General features: G+C 37.4%; 2 protein-coding genes across 2 annotated transcripts in view; one reads left to right on the top strand and one right to left on the bottom strand.

The window, feature by feature from the left end:
• Positions 1-3,905, top strand: part of LOC136872435 (carbohydrate sulfotransferase 11) — a 231,359-nt gene extending 227,454 nt beyond the window's left edge. Inside the window, exon 5 of the mRNA XM_067146252.2 lies at positions 3,468-3,905. Within this exon, the coding sequence (XP_067002353.1) occupies positions 3,468-3,558 (91 nt within the window). The 3' untranslated portion in view covers positions 3,559-3,905. The remainder of the gene's footprint in view (positions 1-3,467) is intronic.
• LOC136872180 (uncharacterized) overlaps positions 1-26,642 on the bottom strand; it is a 421,215-nt gene extending 394,573 nt beyond the window's left edge. The window contains exons 1-2 of the mRNA XM_068227461.1: positions 26,523-26,642; positions 10,171-10,352 (exon numbers count right to left, since the gene is read on the bottom strand). Of these exons, the coding sequence (XP_068083562.1) occupies positions 10,171-10,352; positions 26,523-26,627 (287 nt within the window). The 5' untranslated portion in view covers positions 26,628-26,642. The remainder of the gene's footprint in view (positions 1-10,170; positions 10,353-26,522) is intronic.
• Positions 26,643-27,164: the final 522 nt, after the last annotated feature.

Raw genomic sequence — 27,164 nt, 5'->3', positions numbered from 1 at the left:
GCTTCTCCTCTGGCTTAAGCTTTGAAAGAAACCAGACTATGTAAAGAGAAGTGGACGGGAGTAATGAAACATTAAATTTTACACGAAACACTTGGCTTCAGTACCATCGCAGTTTAACTGAATGAGATGATTTGTGTAGGTGTGCTAATCATCACAGATATCTCCTACAATGGCAGTTGGTCAACTGACCAATCCATCTTGTATATTCGCACAAAAAAGGCTTCACAAATATGTGTGATCAAGATCAGTTGGAACAATGTGATAAGGGTTGATCAAAATGAGAGTGCTACAGAAATTGTTATGATAATAAAAATCTTCACAAAGCTATATAGTGAGTAACAAGAGGTATCGATATTTCAAGATACAGAGAGATGTTTATGAAGGCTGCATACCGACAATAAAGCTCTTTTCTCCAGAAGCCACACAACATCACATCACTTTCATACCAATGGCAAAAACCACTGGATGGACTGGAAAGTTTGCTGCTGGTAAAAAAAAAAAATATAAACCTCCAGTAAAGAGAGAGCTGACCCATGGATGAATTAGAAGTGACAAGAGCTATTACAACTACCATCCGTAATGTGATCTAATTTACCACAATTGATCATAATTCACTACATGTCGATGATATGTCCCCAGCGACCACTGTTATTCTAGATGGACCTGTACAAGAACTATAAGTGTATCCTTTCACTTGAAAATTTCTGTTAAGTTTAAGTTTTTTAGTCTGTCAAACACAACATACAAATTTATAAAATATCAGTACATTAAAAGAACAGTTTATTGTTGATGGAGTGAAGTGTTTCATTCTATGAGAACATCCTTCCATTTAGGAGTGCCTGCAAATCAATTTCAACATTCTGGTTTACTTCACCAGATAGCAGAAAAACCAAGATTCTATTGTTTTTGTATTCTTTTTTTATAAGCTGCTTTTTTTGTCACACTGACACAGATAGATCTTATGACGACGATGGAATACGATGATGATGATGATGATGATGTTTGTTGTTTAAAGGGGCCTGACATCGAGGTCATCGGCCCCTAATGGTACAAAATGAAAGAACAAAAATGTCAAATTCATCCACTGACCAAAAAAAAATAATAATGACATGAAGAGTGAATGGATGGACATGAACCCCACAAAAAAAAAAAAACCAGTGGATCAGACATAAACAAAGATCATACATAATTGATTACTGACCAAGGGACCACTCATAAAGCACAATGATGCTTGATGTCTAAAGGGGTGCAAAATCCATGTCTAAGGCCCCACAGAATGGTACATGTCGCGAGTAAAGTAGAACCATGGTACTTGTCATGTTGCGGTACTAATCAAAAGTAGCGAAGACTCACGGTGTTCCCCACAAGACGGTACTACTCACAAGTAATGTACTTCGTACAGGTGACGCAGACCTATGATGTTTCGCACACAATGGCGCCACTCACAGCCAACGCAAACCAATGAGTTTCCTCACCTAGGTGTACTAGGCACGGATGCCGGTCCACGGGCTCTGTGGTGTTCCTCACATAGTGGATACTAATCAAAGGCAACGCAGACCCACGGTGTCGCTCATATAGTGGTACAACTCACAGGCTACGCCCAGACCCGCAGTGTTGCTCACATGGGTACGACGCACAGGTACTGGAAAACCCACAGGGGAACCAACTCTCTGCTGCTACTAATCACAAACCCATTTCGTACCAAATATAGTGGTACAACTCGCAAGTACAGGCAACCCATGGTGTTCCCCGTGTGATGGCATGAATCAAAAGCAGTTTCAGGGTTCCAATTTAATCATCCCTTGGTCGCCCCTTTTAGTCGCCTGTCACAACAGGCAGCGGATACCGTGGGTGTTTTCTTCATCTGCGTCCCCCACCCACAGGGGGTAGTGTGTTTGGTCCACGAGAGGTATTTTATTTCCCTCAAGTCCGCCGGCAAGCTGGTTAGGACCCCCCTATCCGCCACCTGGGACGCGCCACGTGGGAGTATCACCTCTCTCCCTGCTACGTCTGCATAGCAGGTTCGTGGCGATGGGATACGAAAGAGCTAGGAGTGGGAAGGAAGTGGCCGTGGCCTTAACCAAGGTACAGCCCAAGCATTTGCCTGGTGTGAAAATAGGAAACCATGGAAAACCACCTTCAGTGCTGACGACAAGGGGGTTCGAACCCACTATCTCCCAAATGCAAGCTCACAGCTGCGGGCCCCTAACCACACAGCCAATTCGCTCAGCAAAACCAAAAACCAAAATTCTCTTGGAAGATTTACAACACAGTTTCTCTTAATTTTGTTGAGTAAACACCAAGTGTGTCACCAGAGATAATTTAGATACCGACATCATAGAACATGTTGACTTTCCTCCATCCTTCAAAAATCTTATTATATCTGCTTCAGACTCTGCCATACTACCTGTGAACCACAGTGGGAGCTATTCACAACTGTCACTCAAACATTCACCCATTCAATCCAACTATATTTACAACAACTGAGTCGTCTATTTGCAAAACCAGCCATCTCCAAAAAAATAATTGAAATCCACTTTTTGTGCTGAATGTGTTCTCTGTCCACATTTACACACAAGACAGCAAACTATTAGCTGCAAACTCAGCCTCTAACGAGCTTACTTTCTTTATAAAAAATTGGAATTAGGCAAAATATATTGACTACTGACTAAACATTTTGGGACTCAGTGGTGAAATGTAGAAGTGCTGAAATTTTACGAAGAACTCACTGATAATAATAACCTTCCACCAAACAACCCAGAAGATGGGGAGGATTCATGTGAGCACAGTGCAGACAATGGTATTAATTAATGGTTAATTCTGGTTCATTTTATGTACATACATTGGCTTTTTACACTGTATTGATTTCTTTTTAGTTAACTTTTAACTTTCGTTTGGTGCAAACTCGGCCATCTCCAAATTTGAAATTTAAATATTCCAAATAATTATGCAAGTAAAACATTGGTATTCTGTAACATTCATTACAATGCTATTTATAAGCAATTAAGCAAATAGAAATAATTCTAAATCTCATTATTTAGATTTTATATGTTTTTTTCAGTTCCCTGAAAAATGTAACCGTATGGAGATGTCAGTTTTGCAAATAGACAACTTAATTATGCAAATTTCCTCCCCTGACCATTTTCTTGATACCTTCTCCTTAACTTGGGTATGTTTATGGGTAAGGGATTGAGGACATCATTTGATAAACTGATCCACTCTATCTCACCTCTTCCCAAGTAATAATGTAAGAATATTTTACCCAACTGTTATTACTGGTTTGGCAATAATACCTGAGCATTCTCTTCCTTATATCCTTCCACACTTCTTCCCCTCTATATGCCTGTTATATTCCTCCCAGTATTGTTGTCCTTCTCTCTTACAGAATTTCCCATACTAGCTGCGTTACTATACCAAAGTCAATAAAAATGAAATGCCTATGTATTATTATATTTTTCTTGTTTCAGATACGACTTTGAATTATTTGGTTATTCTCTAGATGGATATCTGGAACTGGGAATTAATGATGCTCACAGTGTAACTACTCCCAATACATGATGACAATCTGGTCCATTCATATAATGGACATATGAAATGCCCTAGCTATAATCTGAATATCACAAACAACAGTGGATTAGAAGTAAATCAGCTCAGTTCCATGAGCATTTGTTCTACAGCTCATCTCTCAATTTATTATATTACAAAATTATTTTCTAAAGCAGCATAGAACACAGTCTTAGCTCAGTGATAGCATAGGGCATATGAATAGACTGTTATTTCAATCAAACGGGTTATTTAAGAGAATAATGCTAATCCTATGTAATTTATTATTGTAGATACAATGTTATAAAATGTACATATGTATACAGATTGAACTTGTTTAAGAGTAAATATTTGTTAGTATTTATCAAGTGTATGGCATGTATCACCTTAAGTCCCTCTTCAATATCTCCACACAACTGTACATAATTTTAAAATCCATAGATTGTGAATGACCTCAGCATAACCAAAAGGATCTAGAGAGAAAGCACAGGCTTACAGCAGCATAGTTCCGATCCACAAACATTTTTCCACTAATGAATACATCTCATCCAGTAAAATAGATAGGTAAGACTGATAAATCATGACTGGATACTTTGAAGTAGTACCCAACCACATTACTGGAAACCAGTTACATGAGTCATAAATTCCAATTAGCATATTTTTAAAATAATGAAATCTGATAATATTCAGTATGGTAAATAAATGAGAGATGGAAGAGCTCAGGAAAGGTAAGATCTCGCAAGCCAGAGCAACCTTCAAAAAAAATAAGTAACCCCTTCAAAAGCTGCGAGATGACAGTGAACAGAAGAGTGAGTCTTCTTCCCTGTTATGTGTTCTCTATTCTGTAGAAATGTATACATTGACAGAGGCAGTACGCAAGAAGTTGGAGGCTTTTGAAAAGTGACTGTATAGGAGGATGTTAAGGGTATCGTCCAGAAACCACAAAATTCTACATAGAATGAATAAAGACAAAGAAGAACTGACTGCTGTGAAAACAAAAAGCTCCAAACCTTGGTCACATTATGAGGTACAGAAGCAGACACTAGCTATTTTAATCCATTCTAAAAAGGAAGATACTAGGAGAGAGAAGTGTTGGTAGGAGAAGGATCTGGTGGTTAGAAAATATGAGAACATGGACATCGAAAACAATCCCAGAGCTATTCCGAGCAGTGGTCATCAGGAAAGAGACACCATAAAGGTTGCCAACATTTAAAAAAGATAAAGACCAGAAGAAAAGCATGGTAACAACAATTCATAACAATATTGTGGCATATCCATACAGGAGTGAAAAAGAATAGTACAGGGATAAATATATGGGTACAAATACTGCTTCATAAAATGGCAGTAACAGAATGACAACATTAATTTGACTGTATACTTCAACAGCGCAGACAGGCAGTTTGGATAGCCCATCCCACAGTTACTGGAAAAAGCTCCAAATGAACTTATAACTCAACAAACTTCCAGGTTAATGAATTCCTAGACCCACTAGTCTTGGATTCTTAGATATATAGTTTTTTATCTTATCTAAGATGCATATGTAAGATAGGATACTGCTCTTGCAGCCATCTTTTACAATCAGCATGGCTGTAATCTAATAATCCAAATAAGTAAAATTATTTGGTACCTATATCTCAGCACAGTAGGAAGTTGAGTGTTGCTCCTGCCCAGGTTTCTCTCATTAACATAAATTTAGGGTGTTAGAATGAGTCAATATGACCTATTCTTACTTTCTCCAGAGGTTTTACGGATAAATTCTGTTTCTGGCATCATGAAATTTTTCAAGGAAGATGTCCTTTTGTACCAACAAGGTTCGGTTCCCACCACATCACTTACGTTGTAAAAGTGATACTGTGGTAAGAAACAATCAGAGGCCTATATTTCTTCCCTCTTCTTAATGCTAAATATCTCTGATGAACAAATCCATTGTTATTTAATTAGCAAATACTGGGCTGTTTTAAAAAGGAAAACTAAGATACTGCTCTTGCAGCCATCTTTTACAATCAGCATGGCTGTAATCTAATAATCTAAATAAGTAAAATTATTTGGTACCTATATCTCAGCACAGTAGGAAGTTGAAAAGAACACCCCACATAGGAAATAGTAAGAACATTTAAAGGTCAACATTTACAAGTCTATCAACAATGATTGCTATAAAAATTATCCAGTTTAAAGCACAACTGAGGTGCATTTCATTTTACACAGTATTTTTGCCCGTATTTAAATGTAGAAGATAAGTTTGATAATTTCATGAATCAAGGTACAGTTGGGTGACTGCATGCTCAGATATGGCAGATTTCTCAGGTTGGTTTAAATGAAAAAGTTGTTTGCATTTCTTTGTTCTGTTGTTAGTACTCTGCCTTATAGTTTCATATACACCCTCCTGCATGAACAAGGAATGCATTAAACGTTGGAGCTTATCACATGTAATATTAACACCAGAATAAAGGAACATAATGGTACCTGTCATCTGAACCAACTAGAAAAATCTTCTATAAATCTAGAACGGCAACAAGGTGTAAGAATGAAGTGTAAGTACCTGGTATTTGAGGAGCAATCCCCCACCATAAATGCGTTACCATCTTAGTAGCAAGTTTAGCTCCATGCGTGAAGGTTCTCCCATGCTTTTTTTTCTGCCAAAGTAGTCTTCAAAAGGTAAGTTGCTACAAAACAATGATGTGTTGTTGGCAGAAGAAAAAACTGGCTGGGAAAGGCTTCTCACACAAGCTCATTGGACAGGAAAAAGACAAGAGACAGGGGAACTGAAGTACTGTCACTTAATGCAACTATAAGAAGAAGATGACAACTGTTTATTGTCTGTTCTGTGCTAAGCTTATTTGTGGGAAACATCAGAGGTGAAGGTGTTCAAACTACTATCATCAGAGAGAACCACTGATGTGATAACAGTGAAATGAAATTTATCAGTTCATCTTACTTTTGTTGCAATTTTTCTTCTTTCTTCTTTTCCCTGTTCCTTTCCAAAAAACAAAAGAAAAAACATACCCCATGCAGTTACAGCCCTGATGGATCTGGCCTACCAACTGACTGCTGCTCAGCCCAAAGGCCTCCAGATTACAAGGTGACATGTGGTCACTATCAAAGGGAAGAGAAAGGTCCACCTATTCAATACCATTAGCATGAAAATTCTCTTGGCCGTTATTCTTGGATTTCTAGACCGGAATCACTATCTCACCATCAGATAGCACCTGAATTGTTCTCATGCAGGCTGAATGGACCTAGAACCAGCCTTCAGATCCAGGTAAAAATTCCTGATATCAAACCTGGAAACTCCGGTAAAGGGTGGACTCACTACTCTTTCACGTGTAGTAAACTGTGTGCCAGCCTCCCTCTGCAAAAACTGATATTGCTGAAAATTAATTCATTTTTCATGTGCAAATCTCTATTTAGTATAAAATAAAGTCCTCGATCCTGTCTGTCTGTGATGGCTTTTCTCAAGAACCACTGGATGGATTTTGATGCGGTTTTCACCATTCTATTATGCATTTCTCGAGAAAGGTTTGTATGTAGAAACATTCATCTATGACCAAAGGAAACTGAGCAGTAACAATTCAGTGAAGCAAGTCCAAGGAAAAACAACGGGCCATTTGTGCACCTTCTTAGCTTACGCTGACTAAACCGTTGAAGATATGTTCACCATGATTTCTATAAAAAAGTCCGCAACAGCATATCTATCTTTAATACATTGCCCGGTACAGTATAAGAAATGGTCGTCCATGCGCCTTTTTAGCTTACACCTAAACCATTAAAGATAGCCTACATCTATACTATGAGACTAAGAATTGTTCAGCATAATAAGTTCTATGAAACAGTTCTTGACAGCATATACCTATCTTTAACACATAACCCACTCTAACGGTTTTTATGTTACAGTTTACAGAAAATATGTCAAATTGAAAAACAACTTTATTAATTAATTAGTTAATTCTTATCAAAATAAACTATTAATTCCCCTCAAGTATCTAATGTACATTAAAATGTAATGTACAGAATGTTATTTTCATCTATACTTTCGGAGATCTTTATTTCTAGTGCAATTTTCATTCTGAAATATGGAAAAGTAAATGACCAGTTTCAGGGTGACTAAGTAGACTGCTAGCCAGTGCGCGAGCTATCAATGACTTCGGCCAGCTTTCGTCGAACATTTCTTTTTTTAATGCTATTTGTTCGGGGCGTCGACCTAAAAAGATCTTTTGCCCCTACTTGCACCATATGTTATGAACCTGCATGTATTTGGAAATTGTGGAAGTGTTAAGTGTTGAATGTGAAGAAAAGAACATTTAGGATGACAGCAACACCCAGTCCCCAGGCCAGGGATATTAATCATTTACAATAAAAACCCCTGACCCGGCCGGGAATCGAATCCGGGGCCACCGGGTGACAGGTGGATGCGTTGCCCCCTACACCACGGAGCCGGACTTTGTTGAACATGCTATGATACAATAATTAATCGTTTTCCAGTAATTTTTTGTCATCTATACAAAATGTATGATAACCCATCATGCTGAGGCGGAAAGCTAATATAGGTTGTAGTACACTGCATTAAAAGAAAGTGTGTTTATCGTGTAACAATGAAACCGCCCAACGAAGCGATTCTCGAATGTCACAGGACAGAAAAAGAATGACTTCACAGAGACAAAGGGAGTCAAATTCACTGCCCAGGTTCAAGTACAGTATACTACTCTGTACACACAGCAGTCGATAGTGAAGAAGCTGTTCATTACACTAAAGAATTTCTAAATTCTTTACATCTCACGGCTTGCCATCACACAAGCTGACTTTGAAAGTGCGGTTGCCTATTATATTGTTATGTAACGTACACCCGCCAAAGTTATGCTATGGGACGCAATTGGTAGCGAGAATTTTCAATAACTGTTTGGTTGAAGCTACTAATTTAACTGGCTGTGGCACAGGAGAAGTGGTCTTAATACCAACAATTCCTACGATTCCTTCAGATTTGCTTTTTGATTTCAAACGAGTCCAATTCCTGGTAAAAGTTCGCTTTGGCATGACAATAAACAAAGCACCGAGTCAGACACTTAGCATGGCTGGAGCTGATCTCAGTGGAGAATGTTTTTCTCATGGGCAGCTTTACGTGTCCCTTTCACGAGTTACATCAAAACAAAATCTTTTTGTGTTTATTACTGGAGGAAAAACTACTAATGTCACATACAACAAAATTTTGTAAGTCGTCTGTTAAAAGTAGCCCATTCTAAATAAATAAATAAATAAATAAATAAATAAATAAACAAACAAACAAACAAACAAACAAACAAATAAATAAATAAATAAATAAATAAATAAATAAATATTGATAACATGAAATAAAATAAATTCAGTAAAAAGAATGATGATTTCATTATTTTTTTCCCAAACAATCCTGGAGGGCATAATTTTTAAGTGTTGTTGATACCAAGCAACTATTCAATAGGTTGAACAGAGGATGCACTCACTCATCTAAACCACAGCATAGAATTCAAGGAAATGTGCTTGCATGTGCCCACCAGTTCAATACTAGTCTATATCAAAAGGCAACTGAAATGAAGAGGTATACCAACAATTTAAATTGCAGAGAAGGCCTATGCTTAAACATAACCTGGCTTCCAGTACTCAGAAAGAGGCAGCAGGTCAGTTCCAGTATAATATCTCCAGAATTCTAGACAGTGCAGTGAATGCTTGTGCCTCCATCTATATAAGAAGAGGCCGATTTCATCTAACTGCCATATAATCTTGATACGGCCTGCAGGAGGGTAAGTAAAATGTTGACACTCATCAAAATGTGGCCTAAGAGCCCAGAAAACATCTGTCTATTAGATGTTGGCCATGATAACTTACATCATTGCAACATATGAACTTGTTCCTGCTGGAATGTTAATACAGGAACTACCAAAATTAATCTAGTAAAGTTATATAGCCTAAATAAAACAAGATGTATCAACAAGTGGTATCATATGCATAAAATGTAATGGATAATGACATTTTGATAAGCGGATCTGTGAACATGGGTTTCCACAACTCAAAACACACCGGTGTGGTAACTCTACAACATGCACGTTATTTTCATCCATATATTGGTAAATTTCTCTCAGTTTCTTTCCAATCTTGTTTAATTTCTTGCCTGTACTCCATTTCACAGAGAAAATCATACCTAAATTACATTATTTTATACTTTAAAGTGAATAATAACTTAAAATTACCTGAGTATTAGAATTTTTGACAATATATTAAGGACTAATCATTTAAGGAGAAAGAGTGCCCATACTTATATCCCTTATCCTCATCATTTAACATGCCACTGCATTGCTAAAGCAGGTATTCGGCTCACCAGTTCCATTTCATATTTACATCAGGGTTAAAATTACAGCATATTATACCGATTGATAATTTGTTATTATTAATCATAAATAAAATTATGTGTAAAGGATGACTGACCACTATAAATGTCAGATGATGTTCCTTTGTTCCTTATAGTCCTTATGGTCCTTTTAGTTTCAACAATCAAAATCACTCTCAAAAAATCAAAAGAAAATTATATCAATCTCTCTTTACTCTATTTCTACAGCAGAATCATGCAAAAAATGAAAAAAAATAATTTAATAATAAACTTACCTCTCTGCCGTGTTGTTGACTGAAATTCCAACTATCCACTTTCTGCAATATATCCTTTGCCAAACCTGCGTTACATCTATCAGTAACGACTGCTGTTGCAGTTGCTGCTGCTGTTGTTCTTGTTGATACTGCAGCAAAGAGCTTGTCATTTCCTTGTTCTTTGGACCGACCAAGCAAACCATCTATACACAACAAAATTGTTTCAAACCTTATGAACCTTGTCCATAACATGGTCTTGATTATAATGAGTTAGTAGAGCAAATGACCCGTCACCTGATATATATTTAGGGATTCAAATTCCAAGGAACTGGAGGAGGATGTCAACTAAATATGAAGAATTTCAGAAGGAAATTAATCCAATTCTTTATTTCCCACTTTACAACAAGTACACAGAGTATCCAGCATGAAAGTATGTTGTGATTTTAGCAATATATAACATTTTTTCAGGGAATAAACATTCCCTCCATGAGGAGGTTGCCCATGGGGATAAAGTATACTGAATACATTAATGACTATACAGATGATGTCTTATTATTGATAGTGAACCTTTCACGGGTTTGAGGACCACATTCGCCAGCGCATAATGTGAAGAACTACCTCTTCTTCATCATCATCATCATCATCATCATCATCATCATCATCATCATCATCATCATTAACATCATTAACCAGATGCAAAGGTTGCACATGGGCATAAAATAGAAGACCTGCACCAGGCAAGCTGAACATGTCCTTGAACATTTCTAGCACTTAAAAAGACATACATCATCGATCACATATGTTCTATTGAGCGTGAGTGGAATGTCTCTATCGTCCAAGATGCCGATTACAAAAACACAGTGAAGTGCCACAGCTTTTCCAATATAAGTTTGACCTGACTGTAGGAGGGATTGATAGAGGAATTTTTATAAATGTTGGCTAAGCGATTTCTATTCAGGCTACAATTCTGTATGTTTTTAATGCCTACAAATGATTTCAAACAATATTTCTGTGATGAGAGGTGATATATTACATCATGCAGAGTGGAGCGACGAACGTTATGATGACGGTTTTTAAAGGTGCCTACATCTAGCTCATCAGCCCCTAATGGTAAAGGATGAAACAAAATGTAATGATAAGACTAAAATTTAAAATTTACTCGTTGACTGGAATTATTAAACAATTATAATGATGAGGGTGATTATGAATTTAATGGATCTAATGGATCTAATTCGCAATGCCTAATTTTCTATAAAATAATTAAAACAAATTACAATGTAATAAAATAAGACACTGACTTCAAAGTAAATCATATATATTATTCAACCTACAAGCTTAAAAAATATTAAAACTAGTCAGAACAATAAAAGCAGAGTTCACAATAAAAGAAAAGTTAAAAACAAATAACTAAAGTAAAACTTCGCTTTTAAAAACAATTTTAAAAAAGGCCACTATTCCTCATAAAAGGATGACGAGGTCTACCTACTGCTTATCTTGTAGAATGAGTAAAATATTACTCTGAAGTTTTAGACTGTGGCACAGATCGTCCAGGTCGCACTCCGTAAAGATGTGTGTGTACCATGGGCAAATGTCCACCGCAAGTATGCATGGTGAGGGGGTGGGCTTCTTCCTTCAGTAAGTAGGAGCGCATTGTTATTCCATGGCCGGTCCTAAGACAACACAATACCACTGCTTCCCTTTGAGAGATACAAATGGAAGTCTCCCATACCTCCAGTGTTCCTTTAATAGTTCTCATCTTATTGGAAAGAGGAGTGGCCTACTACTCCAATTCCCAATGTGACATTTGTATTTCTTAAATCACTGTTCACCAACTAAAGACACCTTTGTTACCAATTCATGCACACATTTTTCTTTCTTCCCAAGTACTTCAAGGTTCAAAAACTTCTCTTTGAATGACATAAATTGGTTTCTTGTATTCAATGCTTTTAGTTTACCCACCATAGTACCAAGTTCATAAAATGCTTTACCTTTAATATCTGTGATAATAGCTATTATTGATTTTTGATCCTTCTTTGGTGTTTTTACTCTAAAATTTTGTCCAAGAGTAGGCTTTTGGAACTGTTTAGAGGAAGTTGCTTCCATTTTCTTTGCCTGCTTCTCAAGTCCCTTCCTGGTAAGCTACAGACACATTTTCACTTCTAGAGCTCTGTGGATAGGTGAAGGTGCAATGTTATGGGTTTTACAGCACGCTTCTGAACAACTAGTGAAGCTTGGGTATGCTGATGTTTTAGAATCTGCTTATACTATTGGAAAGGAACTGCATAGGAACATTATAATTAGAACGACTTCATTACTGGATTCTTCTCAAACCAGTCATGGTTAGAATTACAGCCTATGCATACAACACTTGTGAACTTTTGAAGACCACATCCATGGCATTTGAACTCCATGCAGTATACTGGAGATCCCATGGTTATGATCATACCAACACTGGCTTTTCAAGGAATTGCATGGTCCTGCTTTAATCAGAAGTATGAGAATAAGAACCATAACTTTATTTGATACTTTATTGTTCCTTTTCAATACTTGCCTTATCCCATCGGGATCCTTCCTTTCCTTTTATGTTTGTCCTGTGTGCCTAATCTTTTGCCACCTGTATTTGTCTTTATGTTACATTTCTTCCTCTTTCCTCAATTTATCCAACCTTTTTCTTATCCTACACTTCCCGCATCAGGACTGCAGACCTGTCAAGATGGTCCTTCCGTGAATGTTCAAGCCAACCCTCCTGATGAAGCTGAGAAGCAGAAACAAACTTGACAGGGGCTGAGAAGAGATGGATGTAGAAGAGCCTTAAGCCTAGGATTACATATTTGTCATCTTTAACATTTTCGTAGCTTAAAAATTTGTCTCTCACCAGAATGAAACGATAAACACTTAGTTACATGTTATAAACTTCATTGTTGGCCCATATTAATAATAATAATGTTATTTATTTTACGTCCCACTAACTAATTTTTAAGGTCTTCGGAGACGCCGAGGTGCCGGAATTTAGTCCCGCAGGAGTTCTTTTACGTGCCAGTAAATCTACCGACACGGGGCTGTCGTATTTGAGCACCTTCAAATACCACCGGACTGAGCCAGGATCGAACCTGCCAAGTTGGGGTTAGAAGGCCAGCGCCTTAACCGTCTGAGCCACTCAGCCCGGCATTGGCCCATATTGACAGTAAAATACTTCAAATAAAAAGATTTGAGGTTTCCACCTTTTCAATACATAATATAACAATGTTAGCTATTAAATTACATTAATGTTAAAAATATTTGCAGAACATGTTTCGTCTCTTTGAGACTTGTTTCTAGCTTAGATTTAAAATAGACATGTACAGGCAGTAAAGAGTTGTCATACACTCATGATTCCCATAAATAACAAACATGCACTTATGTCCAATAAGATCAGAAAAAACATGTCTTTAAAAAACAGAAAAACACACACATAGGCCTATTACACTTGCTCTTGCTATCCTTAAAAATGCACTTTTTTAAAAAATCTATGAAGTAGAACTGTCCTTGTAAAATTGGTCTTGTTTTTAGTCCAGTGTTCATTATAATCTTGCAGATGATTCAAAGTGATAAGTTAGGTATTGATTAATTTAAATTATAATAAAAGTTGTAATCTTGGTTCAATACGGACAAACAATGAAATTTATTAATTTAATCTAAATTGTATTGAAGACTTGTAATACATACATAAAATGCTTCGTTTCAAAGTAAGAAAAAACACAGAACTTTCTCAAAAATGAAATATTTAAGCAGATCCACACAAATATGTCAATGAGCATAGAAAGCCAAATTCACAGTACAGGGTCTCTCTCATAAACCCAGACCGTCCAGGGGCGTTTCTCCTCTCTGAGACCTAAGCAGCTATATGGGAGGCGCGTGCATAATTCTTGACCTTGCAAGGAGGGTGCACGTGTTTGACCTAGCATCAAGAGCCAGTCTAAATCGCAGCTCTTAACATGGTGAGACAGTTTTCACTGCACCATTGTATTTTTGTATGTAAAAGTTATTTTAAGTATGAGTCGGCTTGACGGGTACGCAATGCATTTGTTCAGCAATTTCCTGGTGAGGTGCCACCTTCATGTGCACAGATTCATGTATTTGTAAATAAATTTGAAACTACTGGCTCAGTGCTCAATAAAAACCATGTGCACACATAAACAGTTATAACAGACGAAAAGCTAGATGACACTGGTGCGAATCTTGAATGGTCACCGAATAAATTACTCACAAAATTAGCACAAGTAGGGGTTTTGGTTACTTCTGCACACAGAGCTACAAAGTTGTTACACATCGAACCATACAGGTTTTCATGGGCCCATTGCTTAAAACCTGCTGATCCAGCCAAACGAGTGAGATATTGTGAATGGTATCTTGCATCATTAAATGATCGTTTATTCGACCCACGGCTTGTGTTCTTTTCGGATGAGGCCTTGCTTCATCTTAATGGTCGTGTGAACAGTCGTAACTCTCACTACTGGTGTGCAGAAAATCCTAATGGTGTTTATGAAGTCCCTCATAATGAAGGATCTTTTATAAGGGAAGATTTCATATAAGATTGTATACACGTTTAAAGCAGGACGGCCCTGCGTAACGCAAGTTGGGCTGAGGCAGGTGCCATAGCACAGAGTACAAACACTTTAGGCTTGGTCTGGGTTGATAAGATGGACCCTGTACTTTTCTGATCACAGTTGATAACTAACAATTTATAACTAAAATCTGTAAACTACAGTATGTGATGAAAAACATTTTCTAATATAATACAAAGGAAAACTACATAAAGTTATTCCCATACTAAGAATGTTGAATTAATGGGCTAATGAGAAATTTTAAGCACTTTTTTTACAAAATATGTCGAATCTGCACCCATAGCTCAATTCTGCATGTCTCATTCACTTTCTCTTCAACCAATCAATACCAAAAGTACACTCAGAAAATATAAAAATCAGGACTGGTGTATGCAGGAACAGGATCATTCTTCAGGTTCACATGTAAACTGAACAGAATTGTAGGAATGGTGGGATGGGCAAGATTCCGTGATCAAATGCATGTTCAGCTGAAAAAAGGGAAATATATATTGAGAGTAAATCAACAAGCAATTTTTATCCCAATACCTTTAAAATTAAGTGGATATACAAAGGTAACCCCAAAAATAAGGTCTCCTATATTTTTATAAATACATAGACCTGTTTATTTCTACAATGCTTTACATCATTTTACAGCTTGAACATTTAGCTATTTTTTTACATAATCACCATTTTGGTCGATGCATTTTTGTAGAAGCTGTGACAGTTTTTGTATGCCCATGTCATACCAGCTTGCTGCCATGCTGTTCAGGAAGTTGAAAACCTCGTCTTTCACCTCGACGTCGGTGCTGAATCGCTTTCCAGCCAAATGTTCTTTCAACTTAGGAACAAGTGATAGTCACTGGGCACCAAGTTGGGACTATAAGGTCGATGGGGGTGATGATGTTCCACTGAAACTGTTGCAGGAGAGCAACGGTTTGCCGGGCGAAGTGCGGGCGAGCGTTGTCATGGAGAATTTTTACGCCCTTGCTCAACATTCCTCTTCTCTGGTTCTGAATTGCCCGTCTGAGTTTTTTCAGGGTCTCACAGTACCTATCAGTATTAATTGTGGTCCAGCGGGCATAAAATCGACCAATAATACCCCTTTTAGATCCCAAGACACAGTCGTCGTGACTTTGCCGGTAGACTGTGTTTGCTTGAATTTCCGCGGCTTTGGCAAAGAGGTATGCCACCACTGGCATGATTGTTTTTGTTTTTTTGCTAGCGGCTTTACGTCGCACCGACACAGATAGGTCTTATGGCGACGATGGGATAGGATAGGCCTAGGAGTTGGAAGGAAGCGGCCGTGGCCTTAATTAAGGTACAGCCCCAGCATTTGCCTGGTGTGAAAATGGGAAACCACGGAAAACCATCTTCAGGGCTGCCGACAGTGGGGTTCGAACACACTATCTCCCGGATGCAAGCTCACAGCCGCGCACCTCTAACCGCATGGCCAACTCGCCCGGTGCGTGATTGTTGCTTGGTCTCACGTGCAAAGTGGAACACCCAGGTTTCGTCACCCGTGACAATTTAATCCAAAAAGTTGTCCTGTTTGGCTGCAAAGCATTGAAGAAATGCGTGGGAAGAATCAACTCCTTGCCACATGTGATCTTCAGTCAGCATGCGTGGCACCCATCTTGCACACACCTTCCGGTATTTCAACTTTTCCATTAAAATTCTATGAGCAGCCCTTCGGGAAATCTCAGGAACCAAAGTGCAGAGATCATCCAGGGTGATCCGCCGATCTTCACGCATGATTTGCTCAATATTCACAACGGTCTCGAAGGAAACTGACAGTCTCCCCCTCCTTTGTTCGTCATGAATTTCAGTCCGACCAGCTGCAAATTCTCTACACCACTTACAAACATTTTTGACATTCATGCACGACTCACCATACACTTCTGTCAATTGGCGATAGATCAATCGGTTCGGTACCTTTTGCGTTCAAAAACCGAATAACTGCACGCACTTCGTACTTGGCGGCAACATCCAACGGGAGCTCCATTCTCAACGGCTGCCAAGCCAAGGCTGAGTGCCTCAGCGCGGCGTGAGCATGTTTATATGCGAGCGCGAGAAACACTCTTCATAATATTGTGACCAACAGCCACACAAACAGAGTTCTGTATTTATAAAAATTTAGGAGACCTTATTTTTGGGATTAACCTCGTAGCAAAATAACACTTAGTACAACTGCGGTACAATTTCAGAATAAATGTAATGCTTCAAACCAAAATTGTTATTTAAATAAATGAACACACACAAAAACAATCAAAATCTTCAATGTAAATTTGGAGGAGTCTTTTCTTGTAGTCAACAAGAAAGAGAATTGAGAAAAACTGAGATCTCTGAATTGTATGTTGGAGCTTGTAACTATTTGCTCAGATTGTAATTGTAACATTTTATGGCCAACATAGGACCACTCAATCAAATCAAAATCAAATCAAAATCTCTTAATTTGCAAATGAGGTGTCTACCTCGGTGGCAAATGGTACACTAAAATACATTATTGTCAAGCACTAAATATTAAATTAACAAGAGAAGAAAATTTTCCTATAATACAATATTATACAATTTACGCTAACAATGTTTTCTATTAAACACACACCTCATCCTTAATAAATTTATATTGTTTACAAAATTCTACTTATAATATCTCCTGCACTACTTACAAATATAGTCAACTGATATACAGTATGTGGAATTACTTCAAATGATACTATACAACTGGTATAACATTAATATTTACATTGCGTTTATTTTTTTCCTTTTTTTTAACCCGTTCTGGATCCTAAGTAGCATAACGACCTGCTGCGTCTTAACCAGAGCCCCTTTTGCCACCACTTTTCAGAGTTCCTGAAGGGCCTTCACAGCTACCGTAGCGGTCCCAGGGCCCTCGAAGTCCCCACTGTACTTCACCCCTACAGGCAGTCCCCTACTTTGGCTGTCCAAACTCCTTAGACCAGGGGATGGAATTAATTTATTCACACACATTTTTTTTATTTACAATAACCTGCACTGGTCGAATGCCCTCTAACACTTCATTTATTTTCTCTGTTGCTGTTTATTCTCTTCTTGAATATCTGTACAGATTTTGGAAAAGGATCAAACACTACCCCTGGTAAACTGTTCCACTCCTTCACACCCTTCCCAATGAATGAAAATTTACCCCAATCGCTTCTGCTAAAATTCCTTCTAATTTTATATTTGTGATCAGTCCTGCCGATATAATTATTTTCCAACTGAAGCCTCTCACGGATATCTCCCCATGCTTCTTCTCCTGTATAGGCTCTATATAATCCTGTAAGTCTAGTTTTCTCCCTTCTCTTACTTATAAAGTTTCCCACCCAAGTTCCTTTAACATTTCTGATACACTACTCTTTCTCCTGAAATCCCCTGTTACAAATCTTGCTGCTTTCCTCTGCACACTATCTATTTCTTTTATTAGGTATTCTTGGTGAGGATCCCAAACACTGTTTGCATATTCCAATAATGGACGAACCATACTCAAGTAACTTTTTTCTTTTAATTCTTTGTTGCATCCTTTAAGTAGCTTCATTACGACATGTAATGATCTGTATGCTTTCCTAACAATGTCATCAATATGACCCTTCCAGTGCAAATTACTTTCAAATCTCACACCTAAGTATTTGCACTTGCCATCTTTTGGGATAACTACCTCATCCAAAGTATATTCAAATTCAGTTTTAAAGCTCCTGTTTGTAAAAGTTGTAACAGTTGATTTGCCTCCATTAATCTTCATATTATTTTCTTCAACCCATTGTTGGATACTTTCAAGGTCCCTTTGTAATTCTGAACAATCCTCAATGTAGTTTGTTTCTCTATAAACAATTATGTCATCTGCATACAATCTTATTTTTGATGTTATATTGTTCCCTAAATCATTTGCGTATATTAAGAAAAGTAACGGACCGATTATACTACCCTGTGCAATTCCCTTCCAAACTTTCTCTTCCTGAGATACATTATTTCCTACTTTGACTTTCTGAACCCTTGAATTTAGAAATGCTTTTATCCCTTACGTCCAATCCTATTCCCTCCAATTTCTTTAATAATATTCCATGTTCCACTCTATCAAAGGCTTTGGAAAGATCTATGGCTATGCAATCTAACTGACCTCCTGAATCCAACTGATCTGATATGTCCTGCTGAAATCCCACCAGTTGTGCCTCACAAGAAAATTTCTTTCTAAATCCATACTGGCTCCTCATGAACCAATTTTTATCATCACATATCCCTCTGATGTACTTCGATATTAAACTCTCCAGAATTTTACAAACTATACTGGTCAGGCTGATTGGTCTGTAGTTCTCTGGTTTCCTTTTATCACCCTTTCCTTAATAAATTGGTATCATTATTATTATTATTATTATTAATCGATACGGCCACCTGTGGGCCACGTTTACACAATCTTCCTTCTGTCACGCAGACTGATACCCTTCTCTTTACACTCTCGCCAAAGATTCTTAAGTCTTTGACTTCTTCTTGCTCGTTCTTCCACCGAGATGTTCCGTGGCTTCGCATGTTGCTCTTCAGACGCATCCCTCAATCCCGCAACCTTCTTCCTAAATGATGTCCTTTCTTTTATATCCTCCTCCTTGATACCTATTTCTGCCAAGTCATTGTGCACGTGTGTAAGCCATCCCGGTTGTTTTTTCCACCTTTCCTGCAGAAGAAGTATCCTGTTGGTCAATCTCTCAGGGTTCATTCTTTTGATATGTCCATAAAACGTCAGTCTCCTTTTTCTCATCACAGTCGTGATTCTTTCTACTGTCTTGTAGAGCTCCAAATTCGATCTTAACCGGAATGTGTTTGGGTCACTCGTCGACTTTCTAGGGGCTAAGATTTTTCGCAAGAATCTTCTTTCTCTTTTTTCAAGGACTGGGTCAGCCATCCTCGTCAAGGTTTCTGCTCCATAAAGGCACTCTGTTCTAACCACTGTGCAGTAATGTTTTAACTTGGCCTGAATTGAGAGAGACTTGGACTTATAGGTGTCATGACATAGTCTGAATGCCAGCTCCATCCTTCTCACCCTCTCCTTTAATCCCTCCTTTTCATCTCCATTGGGGGTGAGTATTTCTCCCAGGTATTTAAATTTTTGCACACGCTGGATATCCCCATACAATGTAACAAGTCTGTCCGTGTCGCTGTTTTTTATAGAATCCATGAATGCTGTTTTCTCGAAAGAGATTCTTAACCCTGTTTTGACTGCAACATTTTGTAGTTCTTCGACTTGTTTCTTGGCTGTTTGACGGTTGTCTGTAATAAGAACGACATCGTCTGCAAAGGCAAGGCAATCCAACATCATCGCATTTTTTCCACAACCTATCTTTACCCCATTCTTCATTCCATTTTCAGTCATTCTCAGCCTCCATTCCCTAATAACTTTTTCTAAAAAATTGGTATTATTATAGATTCCTTCCATTCCTTTGGTATTACACTATTATTTATGACATAGTCAAAGAGAAATTTTAAATAAGGCACTATGTACCACCCCATTGTATTTAATACCTCCCCAGTAATTTGATCACTTCCTGCAGCTTTTCCTTGCTGAAGCAGTTGGATTTCTCTGAAAATATCTTCGTTTGTGAATGAGAAGCTTCTTGTTTCCCTCTGTCTCTCTCCCTCTCTATCTTCTGTTTCGGTTTCCAACTCTTGACAATCATCTACTGAATCTCTAAATTCCCTACTAAATAGGTTTGCTTTCTCAGTATCTGTTAAATAGTGTTCACCCCCTTCTCCCACCATTGTAGAAATTTGGATTCCTTTTCCTTTTTGATTCCTGATATATGAATACAGCTTTTTCCATTTCCCTTTGTGGTCATTACCCTCTTGAAGTATGCCATTCATATAATTCTCTTTTGCTTCCTTTTTCACTCTATTCAGTTCCCTCATTAGCTGTTTTCTAGTTTCTCTACTCTCCCTACCCTCTTTGATTTTCCTGTTTACTATTCTACATTTTCTTTTTAATTTTCTTATTTCCCTTGTATAATAAACAGGGTCTGAGGTCATTTTACCCTTCTTAACAGGTACAAATCTCTTCTCTCCTTCCCAAATAATTCCTTTAAATTTAGCCCAAAGTGTATCCACGTTACTCCCTTCACTTATCCAACAACTGAATTGTGATTTAAGGTAAGTCCCAAATTCATCAACTTTAGTTTTTCTGTACAATTTCTTGTCTTGTGTAACCCTCTTATTAAGCCTTTTTGGTACGAGTCCTACATCCATTATTACAGCCTTATGGTCTCCTATTCCTTCAATTACCTCAGTTTTATCAATTTCCCATGGTTTAACCAAGAATACATCTAGTAAGTTATTGAGACGAGTCGGTTCTTGTACTACTTGTGTAAATCCTCCCTCCCAAATTAACTTATTTGCCAGTTTCTGTTCATGGGCTTCACTTGCAGCTCCTTTCCATTCAACTTCAGGCAAATTTAGATCTCCCCCAATTATTACCATATCATTATTATTGTTTTTACGAGTATAATCTATTATTTTTTCAAAGATTTCCATGTCTCTTTCCTCTCTTCCAGGCCTGTATGTTCCTATAATTCCCACCTCCTTCATATTATCACAAACTAATTTTATCCCTAATACTTCATCCCTTTCATCGGTAAACCATTCATGTGGACAGTAAGTTTCCTTCACCAGAATAAACACCCCCCCTCCCTTTTTATCTCCTCGGTCTCTACGATAGACCGTGTACCCTTCTGGAAATACTTCTCTATTACCCACCCCTTCTTTCAACCACGATTCCACTCCTATCACCACATCAGTCTCATAAGATTCCATCAATGTACCGAATTTTAATTGTTTATTTACTACACTTTGACAGTTTACCAAGAGCAATCTCAGACCCCCTTCCTCCCTAAAACTTGACTGTTGCAATTGGGTAACTTGAAATTCCTTACTATCCTGAGTTTCTTTTTCTAGTTGACTGAGCCAGCTTGAAGTACAGCTGGCTCTTTCTACTAGTTTTCCTGGTCAGTATTATAACTCAAGGGAGTTGCCTGTTTTACAGTACATATCTTAAGATTAATAAAATCTAGAACAATATTTGCTATCTTTCGTTTACCTGAATCGTTTAGATGGAGGCCATGTTTTGTATAACAGTATCTCTCAAAACTGCTGCATTCAATAACCTGAGTATTCCAAAAATGTTTACAAATTTTAACAATATCTGTATTGACCTTGTCCACTTCAATGTTCACACACGAGTCTCTACTCAAATCATGCCTGTGGGGCACGTTCACTACAAAAACGTTAGTGTGGGTCAGCTTCCCTAGTGTATGTTTAAGTTGTGATCTTACATTCTTGGCGTCGTCGCGAGCTACGTCGTTCGTCCCACCGATGATAAGCACTGCATCGCCGCTCCCGAAGTTCCTAGTTGCTGCTTCTACGTTTTCCACAACACTGCTGATAGAAGCTCCTGGATATATTTCTCCGGTTGCTGCTATATTCTCGTCGTTAATCACTCCCGCAATTCCCCTTCCCTGGCTATCACCAAACACAGCTACCTTCGCTGATTTAGGCCTAACTGGGTCTTGAATCTGAATTCTAGGCCTAAATTTTAAACTCGGCACGGCAACGGATTGCGATGATTTGGTATCACGCACGCGATCACTTTCTTCCAGGATTAAATTATTTAGGGCAGAAAACCTATTTCTAATGTTTATTTCCGGAAATTCAGTTGTAGATTTCTTCTTAGCCGGCCATCCACGAACTACTTGACACCACGTGCTCGAGTTTGTTACTTGTACCGGTATATCACTCGAAGAATGGTCAGTCCCAAATTCTAGCGATCGCAGTCTTTCTTTTAATTCTTGATTTTCAACTTTAAGAGTCTTATTGTCCTTTTTTAGAATGTTTATAATTTCTAATGCACTTTTATATTCCTCATCGACTGTTTTCGGTGCTTCGTCAACGCCGTCAACTCAAGTCGATTATACAAAGAAAATTTACCTTTTCTATGCTTCCAATATTTCCTCATCCTCTCAGATCCCAACATCCTTTCTTCAGTTGACAACATACCTATTGCCCTTTTATTAATTTTGGTTTGTAAAATCATATCATATATCATATCATATATGAGTCATTGAGAGCCTTAATTTTGTCTTTTGTTCTTAGGATCATTTAGTGTTATTTGTAGTTCATTTATATTGGTAACATAGGACCACTCAAGTCGATTATACGTTGCTCAACAGGTTTACTTTAAATACAGGCTGTACTGTGCGAGAGCTTTAGTTACCTGTGATATTGGACGGAGTGACTCTGAGTAGGTCAAGAATGCCTTTACAATGACGAAGAGGCCAGTATCAACAGCTTACTGCGGTTGAACAAGGATTTTCCTTCCGCGCAATTGCAAAGCGACTTGGCAGGAATGTCCCCACTGCGCATGCGTGCTGGCAGCAGTGGTCACGAGAAGGTACTGTACCATTACGTTACAGTTGAGATGGTCATTAACATGGAGATGTAGCGGATAAAATGGCGCGGAGCAGCTTCAGGCGGCGCAAATATATATGAAGTGTATCCATGTGGCATGTTGATCGTAATTAGAAGGTGGAAAATGATAAAGACCGGCGAGAAAGAAAGAGTTTCTTAGATAGAACAACTATGGTCCTTAAAAAATAATTGAATTCATTCTATTCTTAACTACTTTGTAAGAGAAGATCGCATTTAAAAAAATAAGCAATTTTACTGTGAGCTAAGAAGAATATTATCAACGTGTGAGAGGAAGCTGAGAGATAACATACATACAGCGAAGAATTTAGTTATTTACACCTGAAAAAATAACCTGAGACGAGAGGAAGACGTATATGCTTTCGTTTAAAAATATTGAAGTTAAGAAAAGCTATGGACCAGTGAAGCATTGAGGAGAAAAGGGCCAGTCGTATTATAATAAGTGGCCGGATACCGTCAAAAACTGCAGAGATATTATTCAGAAGCTCTAATCAACATTCAGTAGGTGATATATTTAACGAGAACAAGCTTATTTGGAAATATATAGATATTTAGAGCACTATCTTTGAGTATTAAGAAATACCAATAGCCATTCATACGTCCTAGAAAGCTTAAAATGGAAGATCTTGATATGTATTCTGCCCAAATAATGTTGTATTCTTGTTGCATGGACACCGGAGACATGATGAAACACGTGTAAACTGGTGGAGGAAGACTACCTGAGATGCTTTAACTCAAGCCGGACTGCCGAGACCGATGCCCAGCTGTGACGTACACGGAGACCAAGGCTGATTTCTCAGAGATGGCATAAGAAGCGAGAAGGAGCCAGCAGCTGACCCAATCGAGACGAGATAAGTAATAAGTTTCCAAATTACCAGTTCAAAGTTATTTGTAGTTGTTGAAATATAATAATAGGAGTGCAGAATTGCCTACAAATAAATTACATGTGCCAGTAAGTGAATGTCAGTGCTAGATTTTAAGAAGTTAACCACAAGCGTGTGCCAATTTCAGTAATAGTTATACCGTACCCGTAAGATGATTTTAGGTTATTGTAAGCATATATGGAATGCGAATATCGATGTTTATGTACCAATCTACTTGGAAAGATCATTTAGCGTTGAACTAGGCGAGGTCAGAAAGAGAGTCTGTGAATTACAGAGTAAAACCTGGATATTGCAAAGACCAGATTGGCAGACATGGCCATTACGACTGTATTATAAGAAGAAATGGATTAAATATTGGGAATTCGCGGTTAATAAGAAGAATATGTCGTCGATGGACTAGTAAACCGTGACAAAGAGGTTGTTTAGAAGAAATGAGATGAGAATTTATATATGCAGATGAGTCTGGAAGATGAGATATATGAGAATTATGAAGTCATAATAGTATTGGGAAATATTAATTGTTTGTTGTGTGAGCAATGGTTGGAAGATGATGTTACGGATTTAGGTGTTGGTTACGGTTACGGTATGATAAATAAGACGCAAGCAGCGAGGTTAGGTCATGCTCATATGAATACAGAGGTACAGTCCTGGTGATTAATGGTCGATTGGTAGTATATCATGAGAGATTATGCTAGGTTAATTGAATCTCACATACTTTATGGAGTAGACATAGGGATATGAAGGAACATCGACTTACAGAACAAATGCTTCACAATGTGAATATAGATTGGTCAATTGAATTATAACGTAATAAAGGCACAGCGGTAAATGACATAAGAGTTAATTTTAATTGCAGTAGCACATAAATATGTAATCATACAGCACGACCTTCATAGTTTGAACTGAATGGTTATTCTATTAATGGCACTTACTGATAAAATATTTGATTTCTACTGGCACGTACGAATGAATATGATAATATTTTACTTGGTATTAGTATAGACATAGTAATTTAAAGTGTGATGACATTTTGAAACCATACTTAGGAAACTTATTGATTATCTTGTATCTCGATAAAGTTCATACAAAGTTCATACAAAAATCGAAACAAACTAAATATGAAGAAACCCTACTCCCTCCTGAAATAAAGAATCAATCCTCATTTGCCCCATGAACAGTTTGTATGTAGAAAAATGATGAACTGAGATGATTCAACAAAGTAATAATGACAAATTATGAATGAAAGGTTATAGTATATCCAGTTTTAACTATGTTAATGGAAATAATTTATGTATTCAAGTTAAAAATGTAACATGACTGCATTTTCTTTTCTCTACAGCCCTTAATTCAAATTTATTTTATTTGATATCATATTAGCAAGCTAATAAACTAGATTTGGGTTTCTGCGTTTTCTTTCTAAGAATAAGTAATAATATGTAATCATAAGGTAGCATAAGTACTAATAGTAATAATTTATGATATGATATGATATGATATGATATGATATGAGCGATGTCATGACTAATTCCTTGATTTTGGGGGTTGAATGATTGATATGTAAATATCTTTACTCTTCAACGGAACCTGTGATTATATTAACAGATGTTTTTGGGCTAAGCTGATATATTTTTACCCTGAGTAGCTAGCTGGAACATATACTTCCTACCACCGTACATGATTTCTGCAATTAACCCCCGTTCTTGAGAAGATTAGTGAAATAATTGTAGGTGGATGGGTGTAGTACGCTCGCAAGAAGACCGGGCTCCGGAAGTCCTCGTGGCACCACCGAGCGGGAGGACCGCCATATTCCATATTGTGCAATATGAAAGCAATGAGAAAATCATCATTGGTAGCGATACCTGACATCCACCTTTTTTGTGTTGGCCTAGAAAAGTAGTGAAGTTGGTCTCCTATTCCGTATGCTTCTATTTATACCCATAATTTACCAATGTACTCTTCACTGGAATAAATTTTGGAAACAAAGTGGATCTTGATTAATAGACCCAATACAATATTTTGCAATAATTTCAGTGATGGAATTCATCTGCCTCATTTTCATGATCTTTCCAGTTCTTTCTCTGGAATAGTTTTACCTCACATTAAATGTTTTATTATAATGAATATTTAGATTAGAAAAAGTAATACAGAGGTCAATGCAAAGCAGGACAATTTGATTATTTATAAGTACCAGGTTGGTGGGATCCTTGCTGGCTCCTAAACTTTAATTACAGAAAGATGGTCTCATAAATTGTGATGGTTTGTGATCCTCATAAATTTGTAATTCTACAAACTGAATGGAAGAATCTAAGGAGTAAACTCAATAGTGACAATGTTTCAATAAGTCATATAAACAGATACTCAAATGAAACAAAGAAACACAAAATGAAATTCTGAGTGGGAAAAAAAAATTAAAAATTGACCATAAACTTACATCAGGCTCCAATATTTGTAGCTGCTTCTCACAGCGTTCCAAAAAAACACGAGAAGAAATTCTTCGACAATTTCTCATTGCCTTTAATTTCTGTTCATTCTCCATTACTTGCAATTTTATTTCCTGGAAGAGAAGTTGTACAATGAATTCATAAAAGTTAAAATATAACAAAAGCAACACCAACCATAAGAAGTCATACAATACTTAAAAGACAACGAAGAAGCAGGAAAAGTCAAAGATTTATAGATACACTGGCATTTAGTATCCATCTGAGACCCAACATTTTGTATCTTTAATGAGTTATTATACCAAGAGACCCCTTAAGATCCACTCTGTTGCATTATTTTAAAGGAATCAGGACATTGTAATTGTCATTCCCATGTAGCCTACTTTATTAGAAAAAGGAAAAAGAAAATAGTAATGACATATTTTAGTGGTGTGAAACTATAAATAAGATTTAACTGGATTTCATGCCAAACATTTTAAGACATGTCATGAATTTTAAGGTTGCCTATTTTCTGAAAAAGCTGAAGATGACGCAAATCCGCGTCGAAACTAGTCCTGTGAAATTTAATATGTTGTAATTGTATAACAGCATGAATAGGTGGAAATATCAAGTTTATTTATTGTAATTCTTGGTTC

This window comes from Anabrus simplex, chromosome 4 (assembly GCF_040414725.1).
Source record: "Anabrus simplex isolate iqAnaSimp1 chromosome 4, ASM4041472v1, whole genome shotgun sequence".
Lineage (NCBI taxonomy): Eukaryota > Metazoa > Arthropoda > Insecta > Orthoptera > Tettigoniidae > Anabrus > Anabrus simplex.
Note: the sequence above shows the minus strand (reverse complement) of the source record. Positions and strands in the feature narration are given on the sequence as shown.